The 18,202-nt window shown below is 39.9% G+C and overlaps 1 protein-coding gene across 2 annotated transcripts in view; it reads left to right on the forward strand.

Moving 5' to 3' along the window:
* scn1ba (sodium channel, voltage-gated, type I, beta a) overlaps positions 1-18,202 on the forward strand; it is a 46,761-nt gene that overhangs the window by 25,022 nt on the left and 3,537 nt on the right. Inside the window, exons 2-5 of one of the 2 annotated variants that reach the window (XM_036558369.1) lie at positions 4,887-5,053; positions 11,652-11,889; positions 16,251-16,392; positions 17,844-17,913. In XM_036558369.1, coding sequence (XP_036414262.1) covers positions 4,887-5,053; positions 11,652-11,889; positions 16,251-16,392; positions 17,844-17,910 — 614 coding nt within the window. In that variant the 3' untranslated portion in view covers positions 17,911-17,913. The remainder of the gene's footprint in view (positions 1-4,886; positions 5,054-11,651; positions 11,890-16,250; positions 16,393-17,843; positions 17,914-18,202) is intronic. The other variant, XM_036558370.1, reaches the window with a different exon arrangement.

Below are 18,202 nucleotides of genomic sequence, written 5' to 3' on the forward strand. Positions count from 1 at the left end.
AGGGTTCTTTAGTAAAGAAAATGGTTCCATAGAGAACCTTGAACATTCACCACTTTTGCATGATGAAAGGGTTCTTTGCATGTTGAAATGGTTCGTCAGACTGATGGAGAATGTGCTATAGATGGTTCTATATAGAACCTTTTCAAAAATGGCCAACCAAAAGTGTTCTCCTGCTTTTTCGATATCAAGCTTGTTACAATAAAAGAGCCCTTTTTGGTGCTATATAGCACCCTTTTCAAAAACGTTCTACATAGAACTATCCACAACACTTTCTTTGTGAAGTTTTCATGTTGCAAAGAACCTTTTAATCATGCAATAGGGTTCTTTGAGTGTTCATGGTTTTATGTAGAACCATTTTCTTTACTAAAGAACCCTTGAAGAACCATCTTTTTTGAGAGTGTACTACTGCTGCTAATAATTATTCATGAATATTTAAGTGTTCAATTAAATCAAGTAAACTTCCAAGAGTAGTATTTTGCAGAATTATACAGGACTTTTATTGTGACAGTGTTATTGTTCCTGCTGAACACGAGTGAAGTACTTGTGAGTGAAGTGTTGCCGAACAGTTAATTCTGTGTTTTCGTTGTATTTGTTTCCACTTTTTTCCATTAATTTCTTAATTCAGACGCATTGTATCTCCCGCTGTGTCCTGAATGAATCCACACAAGCAGGTTTAACTGACTGTCAGTATGAATTAGAATAATAGCTGATTTAGTTGTAGTTAAATTAAAGTCAATGTGCAGCTTTCATGCTGTGTCAGGTTTGTGTCTGGTGCAAATCTACCCATCATATTTGCAGGCGGGATTGTTTAACAATAGTTTTTTGAAGATTTGGGCCTAAAACATACTTTAAAAAAAAAATCCCAGTGGACAAAACTTATTTTTTACCATTTATCACTATTTTCCCCATCATCAACATTCCTTATAGACTCAGAAGACTCGTGTAGGTTCACTGGTGGTTCTGGATAGTAAATAAAATGTCTATATTTGTGTTGTAGTCATGGCGACCCCTGGTTCCTATCACCACCACTGTAAAGACATCTGAACCATTTCACACCAAACCACTCTGAATCTCTCTGTTTATGTCCCACTCACTCAGTTATACTGAAATTTTGAAAAATCAGTGGAATTCCCCTTCAAAAGCCTGGGATTTTCCCCCATGCTCAGTTTGGTGGCTGTAACTGAAGTTTAACTCATTCTCTTTTCTTCTTTCCTTTTCTCTCCTCTTTTCTTCTCTTTCCTTCTCCTGCTTTTCTTCCTCCCCCCTGCCTCCCGTATTGATGTGGCAAGTGTGCCCCCGTTTCTCTTCATTTCTCTCTTTTTCTTCCTGCTGTCAGCCATCAAGATCCGCTGCACTGCTCCTCCCTGAACCTCCCCCAGAGTAGAGGCAATATAGAGATGCTAAAACTTTAAAGCGATAGCTCAGAGAAAATCTCCCCCATAGCCCAAATATTGCCGATTAGCCAAGACATGCTTCGCATCTGAAATTTGCTTTTTCAGTTTTAGCACTGGAGCTACAAGGCCGATGTAGCTAACAAGCAACAGAAACCTATATAAACTAATTAACTTAACTGCATACTTAAATCCTTTACATTTGCCTCAAATCAAGGTGCTGAGTTGCTAAAAGTGCCTAAAACTAGTGTTTAATTTGTTGTGTTATGCAGTGCAGCATTATATCTGTAAGCCTCAGAGATCAGTTTTATATTCATATTTTCCTTCCTCAGCATTCTTTCACTACAATACCCAGCATGCACTGTGCAAATATGTCATATAGAATCCCTGTGGTGAGGATAATCCTGACTGCTAGCCTAGCTACTGAGCTTTAGGCTAACAAAAACAAACAGGCTACTGTAAGTAGTGTAATTAGTCTAACAAGTCAAACAACAAAACAGAGATTTTCTCTTTATTTAGCACCTAAAAGAGACACCAGAGATGAGTTTTTACCCTTTAAGTCAAAGAAAATAAGCCACACTGAGATGTCCAGATAGCCAAGTAGCCACTTTCTGACTGTAGCTCTTAGCTTTTAGCCTGCTGTCCTTTTCATCAGGTCATTTCTGTGGTTTGAGTGACCCATTCTCGCCACTGTAATGATGATTTTGAAGACAGTTAATGCAGTTTTATAGCTGCAGCAAAGATATTCAGCTTTCTATTAGTAGCATTAGCACTCTTCATATTGAATTAGCCAGCTAACGAACAAAATAAACATTTCAAATCAGCCTGATAACAAAAATCCATCCCAAAACAGTTGTAGTTTTTCAAAAAGTCCTCCCACATTCAAGACACATCAGAAGTGGGTATTACAGTGATGGTCAAGGAGTGTAAGGCTATTTTATGGTTTGAGGCAAATGTGTGGTGATTTTGCCATGCAGCAAAGCTAATAAGCTTCCATTACATATTAGCTACATTAGCCTTGTAGCTGCAGAGCTAAAACTGAAGAAGCAAACTTGAGAAACCCAGCATGTCTTAGCTGAACGAATAAAATTTGGGGTTAGAGGGGGAAGCCGTTCAGTTTTTTACTGAAATGTTGCTTTAAACCAAAAATCAGAGATTAATTCACGGCGCTACAGATGGTACCGCTAATGTACCAGCAGCAGTTGCCGTAACAGCGCTTCTGCTAAACATTCTCACTCGTTGATGTTCTGTGCTATATGTGCTCTGTCCCTCAACCCGCCATTAAGCGGCAATGAAACGTCCCTCCAGGGGTCAGAGGTCTAAAATAGCACACGGAACGATTGGTTGATGCAGAAAGAAAGAGAGGGAGACACTTGGAGGTGCAGGTGTGTTCCTCTCGGCCGGTGTATGCAACCTTGATGGCATATATAGACCCTGCATCTATATATGATAGTAGCTCCGTAACATAGAGGGTGGGCTGCAGAAGGATGTGGACCAGCATCTCTCACTGCTAACGTTTTATTTCCCCTCAAAATCCCCTGGATGATGGTTTATCCTAGAAAGTTTTGCCTGGGTCCTGGCTGTAGCAGAGGCCTCACAGTCTGGAGTCTTTCAGATTAAGTCGGATCCAGATGACCTCTCCAAATGTGTTCTACTGTTGTAATAATGGACAAGCTTTACAGAACGCTATTAAAGTCTCTTTCAACCTAATGAGAAATTAATGAGGGATTAACATCTGATTGGTAGGCTATACAGAAAGTTTCCAATAATCTATGCAGTCTTCTGGGTTTCTCAGACGCTAGCGGGCGCTCTCAAGCGAGTCCAAATGAATGGGTTAAGATGGAGCATTTGATCAAAATCATAGTTTATGAATTCTTAAACATTTTAATGTAAAAGAATTCATTCATTTCCTGAACACAGAACAGCATAAAACATTTTAACACTGCTGTTATATTCTTAGAAGCTTTAAAACTCGAGTTATAGGAGTTTAAGACATGACGTCAGTGAGCGTGGACAGCCAATGAGCTGCTCCGCTCGCCAACCAATCGGCACTCAGTAGCAGTAATGTTAGCATCCTGCTGCCCAAAACCTGTTTACTGTAGAAAAAGGAAACATACAGGTGAGTTTTCTTTGCTTTTTTAGTGAAATCCATCCTTCTACTGTCTAAAACTAAAGGAAAGTTCTGGTTCAGTGATTAGAAACTATTTTAACTCTTCGTTTTTAGCCGTTTAGCTCCACTTACCCCCATTCATTGAGGACTTGCTCGTGGGCGCCCTCTGCTGTTTGCAGTCCTGTTTTTGATATAATAAGGGAAATAGGAAGTGGCCAGTGGCCACTCCTTATAAACCAGCTCTGGCTTGGGGCCAGTGCGTTAGCTTGCAGTTACCACATTAGCTTGTGGTTACAGCATCAGCTTGTGATTTGTTAGCTCGCGGCTAATGCATTTTTTCACAGTTAGCTTGAAGCTAGGGATCATGGTTAGCATGTTTCATTTTAGTATTCTAACAAAACATTACATACTCAAAAAAAGCAATATTATCAGTTATTATAAATGTAAATAATTTTTAAAGGTGTTAAAATGATGTACAAATTTCATTTTTTTTTGTGTTCCAAAAATGCATCCAGACACCACTGTATAATATTGAATTGAATTATGAATTATGTGAGATTTTAACACCCACTCTAACTGGCTTTAAATGTAGGTATTGTGATATAAACTGAGTCTGTTCTACAGTTTCTCATTAGGCTGAATGAATAACTGACTCTAAATGTAGGTATTGTGATATAAACTGAGTCTGTTCTACAGTTTCTCATTAGGCTGAATGAATAACCGACTCTAAATGTAGGCATTGTGATATAAATTGAATGGGGTTGAATGGGATTTTTAAAAGCGGTCTGTAAAGCTTTTCCAGCCTAGCAACAGTAGCTATGAAAGAACACATTGGTGGGCGGAGCCTGGAAATGTCTGCAGCCTACCGCATACCATAGGATTACCAATATTTACAGGTCTGTAAATAAACATTTGAATAGAAAAATCAAGAATTAAAAGCTTTGGTGAGTAAATGGTTGAACATTATTGAGTCCAGACTGTAAGGAAGGAGGTAAGTGACCATTGCCTGCACAGCCCGGCCCCTGGCAAAGTAATCTGCCAATACGCAGGCAATTTGGACTAGTTTATGGCCATATTAGTTGATTTTATGAGTGGAAATAAACTACGCAACACAAATGCTCTGCCTTAGACACAAAGAAAGAAAAGCCAGCATGCACTTTTCCGAGTGGCAGAAGCACGCACGACAAACTAAGAAAAAAAAAATAAAAATAAAGCTAACCTCCAGCTGGCTGTAATCACAATAATGCCTGCAAGCTCCAAAATAACAGAGACAGTAGAAATAATGAATGGGCATCAGCAATATGTTAATATAGGCTTAGAGCTCTGTAGTTAGAGATAATGCATGTGCTGAGTGACTGACTGTGTGTGTCATGTCGTCCCCGCAGCCCTGCTCAGCGATGGCGCGTGTGTGGAGGTGGATTCGGACACCGAGGCGGTCGCCGGCAAGGGATTTAAACTGGGCTGCATCTCCTGTAAGATGAGAGGAGAAGTGGAGGCTTCAGCTACAGTGGACTGGTGGTTCATGGCTAAAGGAGAGAGCGATTTCACCCACGTGAGTCCAGTGTTTTAAACACAGATTAAGTCTAGGATTTCAGTGAACTATTAATGGTGATAGATAGGTAGAATTCAGAATTCAGAACCATTAGCCTACTGTGTTTGCACACAGAGGAATTAGACCTCCGCATTTAACCCATCCGTGCAGTGAAACACCCACATACATGCACACTAGTGAACACACACACTGGGGGACAGTGAGCACACTTGCCCGGAGCGGTGGGCAGCCCTATCCACGGCGCCCGGGGAGCAGTTGGGGGTTAGGTGCCTTGCTCAAGGGCACTTCAGTCACATATTGTCAGCTGAGGGAATCAAACCGGCGACCTTCCGGTCACAATACTTTATTGATCCTGAAGGAAATTTAGCAGCCAGTATCCGTCACACAACACAGGACAGTAATAATAATAAGGGTGAAACAATATAAAAAGAAGAAGAAATAGAAAAAACCTATCTACAGACATATATACAACTAGAAATATACAAAAATCTCAATAAGATCTATAACCTGAGATGAAAAAGGCAGTGCAATAACAGCATATAATGACAATACTGAATAAATATGTGCATATATCGGTACTGAAATAAAGTGTCTAGGTGTGGATAGAATAAACCTATGATTTAGCAGGAGATAAACTTAGAACTGTACAAATACAAATCATAATAAAATATCTCCTACATACCTACTCAAATTGTAAGTATTTAAAGATTAGAATATGTATTTTCCACATTTCTTCCCATTTTTTAAATGAGGTACGAATAGTTAAAAAATGAAAAGATTTATTGGATTATGCACCATAAGGGATTTAGGAGGGCTAATAGAATTTTACAGTTTTTGTAAAAAAATAACTCGGAACTTTCTATCGATTCAGTTCAAGCTGTGGTCCCACAGTAAAAAAACAACTATTTAAAAAAGCAAAGAAGGGTTCAGACCTTAGATATCTACGAGGATTATGTTCTGATCTATCTAAACTAATGGCATTAATAGAGAGAGTAATAAGCTAAACATATACAAAATAATCATTTATTTCTATTGGGAGGTGTCTGTCCCAAACCCACTTGTGAAAAATTATATACTTTTTTTCATTTTTTGAATTTTTTTTTGATTTCTTTAAAAGTGGAGTTGAACGATTTAGATTTACCATGAGTTTAATTTTTAAATAAAAAAAATGCTGTCCTGTGTTTTCATATCACTACCAAAACACAGAGTTTTAGACAGTAGGTGGAGCCTTATGTTAGCCACGCCCCTGTATTTTGGAGCAGGAAGTGAGGCTGCATCCCTGTCCCTCATGGCCACATGGTGAGCAGTTAGATCCCATTGTTTTGGAGTAAATGTGTCCCAAAGCCTGAAAATCAGTGTGGAACATTAAGAATTGTCACTAATGAAACATTTCGTGCAAGTAAGTAAAATATTTTGTGTTTTAATATGTTTTAATATGATGATTTTCTGTGTGAACAGCTGTTCAGAGCTGTGTTTGCTGGTCATGAACTGGCGAAAACGGGTTTTTGAGCTCAAAATGAGCTAAAATTGTCATTGAAACAGTCACTACTGAAACATCTGGTGAAGTTTGAGGTAAAGGTAGAGTTATGATTGTTTTGGTAGTGACAAAATGGAACGTTCCATCATTTGATTTAACAAAATAAACATAATTAAGCGATAGGGTCACTCAAAGCAAGAGGTTTTGAGTCTAAAGGCCAAGATCAGTTAAACGTAAAATGTGTTTCAGCTCTGACTTTGAGCCAGTTTGGCAGAACCTATATACAGTATGCATATAGTACATTTATCTATATTCACTCTGCATTGTGCCCGAAAAGCATATGCTGTAAAAATGGTGAATAAGCTCAAGTACGAGTAGAGATACACCCAAAAAGCACTGAAGCAGATTTTTGCAGAGAAACGACTGCAGTGCATTTATAATGAGAGAGAGAAAAAGGCTGGTCGTCATGCATTTTTCATGGAAGTCGTTTCTCCTGGACGTCAGCTGTGGTCTCCTCAGCCTTACAGAGACTTCACTGCGCTCCATGAATGGCAATGAAGGAGGGCTTCTAAAAGCCTAACAAGGAGGTTATATTGTAATAAACAGTAACATATTCACTGAATCTGCTAGTAAACGCATTTATCAGGCTCTGTTAGCTCCAAGGATAAACAGTGGCCCAGCCAAGGGCCTTAAAATGACATTTTAATTCAAATTTATATCATTTCTACTTTAGTTCAAATGCAGCCGATCAGCCACTTAATAATCAGATTTTGCTGGTAATCCAGTCAACACGTTTACATGCACTTGAGTAATCAGATAATGAGAAACTCCAGGTCTACATGGGTCAGACAGTGATCAGATTTCTGCTTTACAACCAGCCAATAAACTCACAGAAGAAGAGACATAAATGTAATGTAAAACTCAAACTGCATGATGCGGCGTTTTTTAAACATTGCGACGCTTTACCTGAAAATATGAACAAACATCATCTAGAAGAGGAAGAATATTTAAACCCTTCACTTCATCAAGCATGTATTTGGTTCCAGCGTCACTCCAGAAAGTGTTTTGCTGCGTCTCGCGGCGACGCTGCTCATTTATTTCTGGTATCGCAGTCTGTTTTCACACATGATCAGACTGAGAAATCCGAAAGAAATCAGAGTAAGAGTTTACAGCACTGAGAAATCTGATTACTGAGCTAAAATCCAACGTCTTTATTGGATTTGTTCATCAGATTTCTCGACCTTACTCCGATCTAATAAATCAGAGTGTGTTGTTTACATGACCATTTGAATAATCAGATAACTGCAGAAACACAGAGTATTGTATGTAGGCGGAATCTTATTTTAGCCACGCCCCTGCAATTTAGAGCAGGAAGTGAGGCTGCATCCCTGTCCCTCTTGGCCACATGGTGAGCAGTTAGATCCCATTGTTTGGAAGTAAATGAGTCCCAAAGCCTGAAAATCAGAGTGGAACATTAAGAACTGGCACTACCAAAACATTTCATGCAAGTCAAATAAGTAAAAAAAGTAAAATATTTTGTGCTCTAATGAAGAATATGATGATTTTATGTGTTTATAGCTGTTTACTGAGCTAAAATCCAGCTCTCTTTATCAGACCTCTTAATCGGATTTCCAGACCTTACTCCGATCTAAGAAATCAGAGTTTGCTGTTTACATGACCATTTGAATAATCAGGTAACCGCAGAAATCCAGTTATGATCAGACTACTGAATGTATGTAAACACACTCAGTGTTAGAAAGCAGTACTGACATCTGTCTATATAGTGATCATTCTGTTTTGGTTATTTCACCCAATAAAAATATTTTTAGATTTACTTGAGTTGTTAAATATGCCTCTTATTAACAGTGAAGGGACTTATATATATGGAATAATACACCATTGTTATTCTACGAAAAAGGTTTGAATCTAAAATGGTTTTATTTGGAAAAAAGAAGCAAACTTAACACACCAAACACGTCTTGGCTGATTAACTATCCACAGCATTATAGCTTTAAATGCTTGAAATACTTTATACAGACATCTGATATATGGACATATATTTTAAAATATGTGCCTGACCCTTCATGATATATGTGGCCATGTAAGTTGTGTACAAATATTGGACATATATGTATAATACATCAATCATATCTATAAGCCTGATAGGTGGATGAACACGTATATATTAATTATATTAACATATTAATCATATTCATGTACCAGGCAACAATATTTTTATGTATGTCTTTAATTATTTTATTGCATAGCTTGCACTGTGCATGTATTTAGAGTTTAGTTATGTAGCTGTTATATTAATATACACCTCATTAGGAAGTTTGTGGAATGAACAAAGAAGATGCATAAAAACAAGCATTTATAACACATATTACATATATAACAAGAAGCTAGTGTATATAAGTAATATATGCCATCCATATGAATAATGCTTTCTGTCATATATTTGTTTGTATATAGGCACATACATTATTTAATATATATATATATATATATATATATATATATATATATATAAAATAATTTTGCATATACAAGTTTGCATATATGTCACATAATGTAAGTTGGATTTAATGGAAATCCTTACATGCTGATATGTCACATATTTGAAATACGAGGATCAGCTTTCCGTAAGGGTAACGTGGCTAACGATGAGATTAAAGCTAGCATGATAACTTCAGCATAAAGCTAACTGTCTCCTACCTAAATCCAGTCTTTCGTTCATTGTTAGCCACGTTAGTAGTTTTGATGTAAAGCCTTTTTCATGCACTGCTGCAGTAAATGCTGCGCTAAGCAGTCCTGCTATTGCTTAAGAAGAGCTCCATCAGCAGAAGTCGGGCTGTCTGCTCTTAGCTCTAACAGCAGATCAGCATCTGAAAATCGTGAAGCAATATTGTCTTTAAATATTTTATGGACCTCTGAGGATGTGCTGTCATTTTGTACTTCTCCTTTAGCACCCTGAGTGTCCTGTGCGTTAGCCGTTCTTCTCTGACGGGAGAAAATGAACCAACATCACTTTAGACAAAACTGTTCCAAAGCTGTTTTTGTCCTATAAACGTTTTCCTCACCATATCAATGGATCTCCCCAATTAGTAGGAAGGAATATTACATGCTACACGCAGGCTAACACTCCTATACATTGAATTGACATCACAGGGACTGGAAACCTCACTAAAATAGCCCACACAGACCAGTTAGCCTCGTCCAGTGTGGTATTTTAGAGGCTTTGGCAGTTTTACCCTACAGTTTGAGTAGCTGGTGTTGGTATATACACCAATAACATTCTGACCACCTCCTTGTTTCTACGCTCATTGTCCATTTTATCAGCTCCACTTACTATATAGGTGCACTTTGTAGTTCTACAGTTACAGACTGTAGTCCATCTGTTTCTCTGATACTTTGTTAGCCCCCTTTTACCCTGTTCTTCAGTGGTCAGGACCCCCATGGACCCTCACAGAGCAGGTACTATTTGGGTGGTGGATCATTCTCAGCACTGCAGTAACACTGACGTGGTGGTGGTGTGTTAGTGTGTGTTGTGCTGGTCTGAGTGGATCAGACACAGCAGAGCTGCTGGAGTTTTCAAACACTGTGTCCACTCACCGTCCACTCTATTAGACACTCCTACCTTGTCGGTCCACCTTGTAGATGTAAAGTCAGAGACGATAGCTCATCTGCTGCTGCACAGTTTGTGTTGGTCATCCTCTAGTCCTTCATCAGTGGTCACAGGACGCTGCCCACAGGACGCTGTTGGCTGGATATTTTTGGTTGGTGGACTATTCTCAGTCCAGCAGCGACACTGAGGTGTTTAAAAACTCCAGCAGCACTGCTGTGTCTGATCCACTCAGACCAGCGCAACACACACTAACACACCACCACCACGTCAGTTATTGCAGTGCTGAGAATGATCCACTAGCCTGTTTGAAGCAATGTTAGCATTTTGACCAATGGCCTCAGGACCCAGTATTATTTATGGGAAATACTGTAAGACACAATGATCTGTTTTGGAACACTTTTATTTACCAAAGTTCATTTTTTCTATAGAGAAAATGGCTTAGACGTCCCAAAGCTGACTACAAAATGACGAGACGACTTCAGAGGGCAATTGAGAAGCCTTTTTTTAGTTAGAGGGCACAACACTGACCTTTAATAAAGCACCACTGACCATTAAACCTGTCCTCTGCTGCGGTCAGTCTGGGATGTAAACGACTTCTTGATTAATTAGGAACGTTGATTAAATGTCCAGGACACATTAAGGAGTATATAATAGGATTTTAAAGCAAAAAATCTAATTTACCCATTTTTCCCCCACTTATCCCAAAACGTAGTTTGCTTCTTTAGTTTGAGCATTGGAGCCACGAGGCTAATGTAGCTAAGAAGTAATGGAAGCTTATACCTCACCAATTAGCATGGTGCAATTTAGCTTGCCTAAATCATCCCACTTTTGCCTCAAAGTTTAGTAACTTATATTGTATAATGGATAGTTCTGGTCCTAAAATCTGACTGGCTGAGCTGCAGTTAAAGCCATTGTAAAATCCACAATATTCACACAACTATGACCGTCTCACAACCACTGAATTGTGCATAACAAAACCCTTGTGCTGTTAACGGAATAATCTTTGACCCTAATGCTGCTGGCATGAAGCTCAGAGTGTACGGGTGAAGTAAGAACATGTTTTCTTGTTTAAACTGAGGGGCTGACAACTTATTTTCTTAACTAGAACCAGGCTGTTCAGCTAGCTAACAGGATAAAAGAGCCAACAGCCTAAACAGCTCCTTCATTAACATCGCAGGGTTAAATTAAAGTACTTACAGTTTGATTTGCCAAATGGCTCCTGATTGGGCTGCAGTGTCCAGTATTTAAATTCCTACGTAGTGCACTATGTAGGGAGCAGGGAGCCGTTTGAGATCCAGCCTCAAGTAGGATTCTATCACAGGGAGGGGAGTTTAAACCCTTCCCGTGATAAAATCACAGCCTCTCGTGGCTTATTGCTTTAATAGATGTGGTTTCTGACATATTCACACTTTTTACCACTTTAATGTGTAAGTTTGATTTTTTTCTCACTTCAAGTTTGACGCCTCTGTGTTTCATGTCCTCATGTGTTGTAGATTTACAGTTATGCGGACATGTTGGGCACGGTGACGGATGACCGTTTTACTGACCGTCTGGACTGGAATGGCAGTAAGAAGACACAGGACCTGCAGGACGGATCCATCTACATCCTCAACGTCACCTTCAACGACACGGGCACCTACCGCTGCTACTTCGACCGCACGCTCACCTACGACTACTACGAGTTCCGCACCAACACCACCAAATACATTTCCATGAACGTGGTGCCCAAGGGTGAGTGGATCACACTACAGGAGTGACAGTACATCAATCTGAAGACTATAATCAATAATAATAGTGAAAACCAATAACACTAATATTACTACTACAGTTTTAGAAATAAAGGTCCCCTTTTGGTTCCCTAAAGAACCATGTTTCAAAAAAAGAGGTTTATGAGTGTGAAGAACCTTTCAAAGACCTAAAGAAGGTTCACATGATGTAAAAGGTTTTGTGCCAAATTAAATTTGGACTTATTATGCTTATATTTAATATTTATAATTTTAATTCTGGTCTACTAGAATAGACTTACAGCTTGAGTGTCCAAAAAACACATACTGTACATCTCTATTGACCCTCTGTCTGAAATGCTCTATTAGAGCTCCTCTGTCTTTAAGCCCCGCCTCCTGATGAGCCCAGAGTGCTCTGATTGGTCAGCTTGCCCTCTCTGTTCTGATCAGTCGACCTCCAGAGTGGTTCCGCCCCTCCATGTTCCGCCCCTGTCCTGCAGTTTGCAGACAGACCCTGTAAACTATGTTATGGCTGTTTGTCCAGCGGTGTCGGTTCTGCCGTGGCAGTTTGATCCAGAGTGAATCCTGAAAGTCCGGTTAGCGTCGTCTCCACATACTACAGCACCGAACACACTCTTCCGCCTCCAGTAGCCACTGTGCGCTGTGTGAGGGGGCCGAGCTCGCCGGTAGGCGGGCAGTAAGGACTGTGTTAGGAGATGATGTCATCCTGTAACAAGGAAAAGGGCTGGAATTCCACAAGGTGTTTCAGGCAGCTGAGAAAAGTGGGTTCTGTGGGAGAGAGTTTCTCCCTCTGGAGGAAACGCTGAGCTTTGGTACTCAGAACCTTTACATGCACAAACAGATACAACACACTAATGGAAAGAGAAAAACGGAAAAGCATAACAGGCCCCCTTTGAGGGTTCTTACCAAAAACATATATTCATACTTTAACTTTAGAAAGGTTCTTCATGCTTACACTGAAGGTGAAAAGTTCTTTAGGGAACATGGCATTGTGCAGAGAACCTTTTCTGGCACCATTATTTTGTGTACTAATAATAACAATAAATATTGCTGCTGTTGGAACAAAACATTGTTTCTCCAAAATGGTAACTTTACAGGAGAAGGAAAAAACAGACTTTACTTTTAATGTAAGTCAATGGAACCAGACTGTTTTCCAACTGCTTTTGGGCCGTTTCTTTAGGTTCGTTCATCATGAGATTTACACACAATGTGAAGAACAACAGGCATTTTCAAATTATGTCAAAATCTAAAAAACAACAAAAATGGAGATACAATGTAGCAGCGATATGCTAATTCTTTGGCCCAAACATATTATTATTCTCAAATGTTAAAATCCCCAAAATTGCTTACTGTATTATTTTATTGTTGGTGTTCCACAGCCTTGTAAATATGTTACGTCTTGTGTATAAACATTGTAAAAAATGTTGAAAGTGTATTTGTAAATTTAAGTCTATTTGTAAAAATATTAGTCAAACTTCGTGTATATCACGTAGAATCATTTGCATGGTAACAGACGTGACAATTGATGATCAGCTTCGACTGAGTAGTTTAGGATTTCCTAACTTGAGACAAGCTAAGATGTTAAATGTGATGCATCCTCTACTGTGCAAAAGTCAGGACCACCAGGATGTTTGTGAGGAGTTTAACAGCAGGAAAGAGAAAGTCAAAGTGAAAAAAACTGGAGTTCAAAAATTGATTAAAAGCTACAGAGAAAATGACACCATCGACACCATCACCATCAAATGACACCACCAAAACTGCCCCCATCAGATAAACAGTATCTTTAAGAGAGAGGAGAAAATCAAGCTGCTTCAGATCTGAAAACATCCACAGGTGTTTCTGTCCATGCTTCCACTGTGAGAAGATGACTCAGCGCTGTGGGTCTGAAAGGATGTGTAGCTGATCAAGAAGAACCTCACTGAGAAAAGGAGACGGACACATCAAACAAAGAAGCTGAATGATGGACTGACCACCCCAGAGTCCAGACCTCAACACCACTGAATGAGTTAAATGCTAAACCAGCTTCTAAGACTGAACTTTGGAGGTGTGTCTGCAGATTCTTTGAGGAACTGAAAGTGAGTCTCCTGAAAAGAATGGAAGCTGGAATGAAGGGAAAGAGTGACTCACTGAACACTTGAACTTTTTGGCTAGAAGTTAAGTAAAAGAAGGGGTCTCTGACTTTTGCACAACACTGTAATTATTAAATTAAGATAGGATCTGCTTCTGTGATGTGAACAGTCTTATCTTTAGCTCGTTAGGAAGGTCGTGACGAACACAGAACGGACGGCGCGTGAGCAGAGAGAAAGTCTGCGCACACTTAGAACGATGCGCCGTTGCCTTGAACAGAACGTCCTGACTGGATGTCAAAAGCGAGGACACAGGAAGCGTCTTCTTTGTGTTAAAGTAAACAGGGTTTCCAAGGCAACGGCTCCAGGCCTTTGTCGCATTGACTCACGCACACCTGCCTGTCTGTCAACAGGTAATAAACCCCTCAATCGCTGCCGTTTCTCCTGCTGGGTTTCCTGACAGGCAGTTATTTCAACACACAGTGAGACAGCAGTTTTGTTCTACATTAAAGCGATAGTTCAGTGCTCGCCCCCCCCTTTAACGTAAGCATAGTCGATCAGCCAAGACGTACTTGGTGTCTGAAGCTTGCTTCTTTAGTTTTGGCAGTGGAGGCTAATGTAGCTATCAACTAATGGAAGCTTGTACCCCACCATTTAGCATATTGGTGGTTTGGAAGAGCAGCAAAACTGACCAGTCTGCAGATCCTGAAGGACGCTGAGTCAGGCATGGGGTCAGAGTATTACTGCTGACCAAAACCACTGACAGTGCACTCACCTCCTCTCTTATATAACTAATACAGAACGTCATGATTCAGCTACTTTAAGGTCACCCATTGCTGACACCTTGTATGATCTCCATAGAAAAGGACTGACCAATAGAATAGGATGCTCTGGAGAAGCTGCACATGAATGTACAGTCACCATGCCCAGTGCCAAGCGTGGGCTATAGGGATATAAAGCCCCCCAGCATTGGGCTGTGGAGCAGTGGAACTGTGATCTCTGGAGTGATGAAACTCCACCTAATACTTTTGGGATACGTTGGAGTGATGAAGCTCTACTGAGCACCTTTGGGATGAGTTGGAGTGATGAAGCTCCATTGAGCACCTTTGGGATGAGTTGGAGTGATGAAGCTCCATTGAGCACCTTTGGGATGAGTTGGAGTGATGAAGCTCTACTGAGCACCTTTGGGATGAGTTGGAGTGATGAAGCTCTACTGAGCACCTTTGGGATGAGTTGGAGTGATGAAGCTCCATTGAGCACCTTTGGGATGAGTTGGAGTGATGAAGCTCTACTGAGCACCTTTGGGATGAGTTGGAGTGATGAAGCTCCATTGGGCACCTCTGGGATGAGTTGGAGTGATGAAGCTCTACTGAGCACCTTTGGGATGAGTTGGAGTAATGATGCTTCATTGAGCACTTTTGGGATGAGTTGGAGTGATGAAGCTCCATTGGGCACCTCTGGGATGAGTTGGAGTGATGAAGCTCTACTGAGCACCTTTGGGATGAGTTGGAGTGGTGAAGCTCCATCTAATACCTTTGGGATGAGTTGGAGTGGTGAAGCTCCATCTAATACCTTTGGGATCTTGAAATGATCCAGAACTGACCATCCAACATCAGTTCTAATGCTCTTATAGCTAAACACAACCAAATCCAGAAAAAACTCTGGAGTCTACAGACCTTTGGACCTGTGTTGTACTTGGGCCTGGTGTATACTGGTGGTTGTTGTTGTTGTTTACAAGCTCTAAATTAGTTTTTATCCTGCAAACAATACTAGAAATACAGCGTGCTCAGAAAATGACACCGCAAAGATACGTACAGAACTGAGCTGTGTGTTCATAGGTAAACACAGACACCTTGTGGTTGAGTAATGACATTGCACTAATCCAGCCAGGCCAATTTAAAGTGCTTGTAGGAATTTTGTATGAAGGTTATGAATATGCATGGTTTATAATGATAATTATAAATAAATAAATACATACCTGACCTTATTCACTCATACAACATCTGTGTTGGCCATTCAGACATACAGCGCTCTACATCTTTTTTGTAAAATTGATAAATAGTCAGATTAGGTACTTCTCTGTAAGACACAGTTGGTAGAAAAGCACGATGCATTTGTCTGAACTGTGATTGAGAGATTCAGGCCTGGTAGACCTACAGGGAAACATGTATGCAGCACACATTTTAGCTAGTATTTTGTTACATAACACTCATGAATTGTAGAATATGTGCTTTTATTTATTCTAAATGTCTTTTATTTCGCCCCCTCTCTGTTTCCGTAGCGACCCGTGGCATGGCGTCGATCCTGTCGGAGGTGATGATGTACGTGTCGATCATTGGGCTGCAGCTGTGGCTGCTGGTGGAGATGGTTTACTGCTACAGGAAGATCGCAGCAGCGGGAGAGGAGGCGCTGAGAGAGAGCGCGTGAGTCACACACACACACACACACACACACACACACACACACTCATAGATGATCCCCTGAACTGGGTCAAAGTCAGAGCTGAAAACGCATTTCAGACTTTTAACTGATCTTGGAGTTTAGACTGAAATCCTTTTGCTCTGAGTGACTCTAAACTTTATTATGTTCATTTTATTAAAACAAATGACTGCACATGCAATTTTGTCATTACCAAAACAGTCATAACTCTACCCAAAAACTAAGCAGTACAGACCAGCAAACACAGCTTTGAACAGCTGTTCACACAGAAAATCGTCATATTTTACATTAAAACACTAAAAAGTGCTGAACTGCAGAAAATATGACGATTCTTAATGTTCCACACTGATTTTCAGACTTTGGGACTCATTTACTTCAAAACAATGGGATCTAACTGCTCACCATGTGGCCATGAGGGACAGGGATGCAGCCTCACTTCCTGCTCTAAAATTAGGCTCCGCCTACAGACTAAAATCCGTGTTTCGGCAGTGACATGAAAATATCTCTCAGCATTTTATTTATTCAAAAATCAAACTTATGATAAACCTTTCAACTTTAAAAGAAATCAAAAAGTGCAAAAAAGATGTGGATGTCTACAATAATGCTAATTCCTGCTAGCACCCCTATGGGATTCTAGTAGGACATTAGCGCTAAGCTAACAGCATTTCACATTAACATTTTTTGCCCGTTCTAGATTAAACACAAACATTTGGTCGTTTTAAGGTTGTGTGGATTGAAACATGCACTTTCGACACAATTCCTCCTCTTGTCTCAGTGAGCTACACTTTTAAAAAAGTTGGTTCTTCAAGGGTTCTTTAGTAAAGACAGTGGTTCTATATAGGATCATGAACACTCAAAGAATTTGTTGCATGCTTAAACAGTTTTGTGCATGGAGAATGTGTTGTATATGGTTCTACTATAGTATGTATTAGAAGTTTGACATTGTAACAGCAGAACCCTTTTGGTGCTATTTAGAACCATATAACACTTTCTACATTAATCTGAAGAACCATTGCACCATGCAAAGAACCAGTTAAGCATGCAAATGGTTCTCTGAGTGTTCATGGTTCTGTGTTTACTAAAGAACCCGTTTTTTTAAAACTGATATGAGTCAGAAATAATTAGCACTGATGATAACTGCAGCTTCAAGGGGGTCCTGAGTGTTCTGAGGTCACCTGACCCACCACAGGCCTGGCGGCCAGTCTTCTGTTTTCTTGTTTTCTTGTCACTTTGTTTTTCTTTCACTGCAGATTCCTCTCTTTCCTCTCTTTAAAGTGTGTTTATCTATATTTACCTTATATTTCACTGTCTTTGGTAAACCTTCTGAATTTGTCACTAGACCTGCATATCTGTAGGCCTCTCTCCTGACTTTCTCTTTCTCTCTTTCTTCCTTCCTTCCTGTCTTTCCTCTCCCGGTCCTGCTTTCCTCTCTCAGGGCTGAGTATTTAGCTATAACCTCCGAGAGTAAAGATAACTGTGCTGGTGTGGCAGTGGCGGAATAACAGGTAGGTTTATTGAAAAACCACAGCCGTCTGTTGATGAACGCTGACCTTCTGAACAAGAGAACATGTTAACAGTACAGAAGTGTTGTATATTATATGTATATTATGCTTTATTATGGGTAAAAAAATAACAGTATCAATGTATGAAGGTGTAAAAGTTGATGTTTTATTAGTTAATTATTCATATTTTGTCACATATTGAAAGAGAATTACACCAATTTCTCAAAATCTCTGCATAATCTCAGTGTTTGAGATGTAATCAGAGTGATTCAGAGTGGTTTGGTGTGAAATG

Source organism: Colossoma macropomum, unplaced genomic scaffold, assembly GCF_904425465.1.
Source record: "Colossoma macropomum unplaced genomic scaffold, Colossoma_macropomum, whole genome shotgun sequence".
Classification (NCBI taxonomy): domain Eukaryota; kingdom Metazoa; phylum Chordata; class Actinopteri; order Characiformes; family Serrasalmidae; genus Colossoma; species Colossoma macropomum.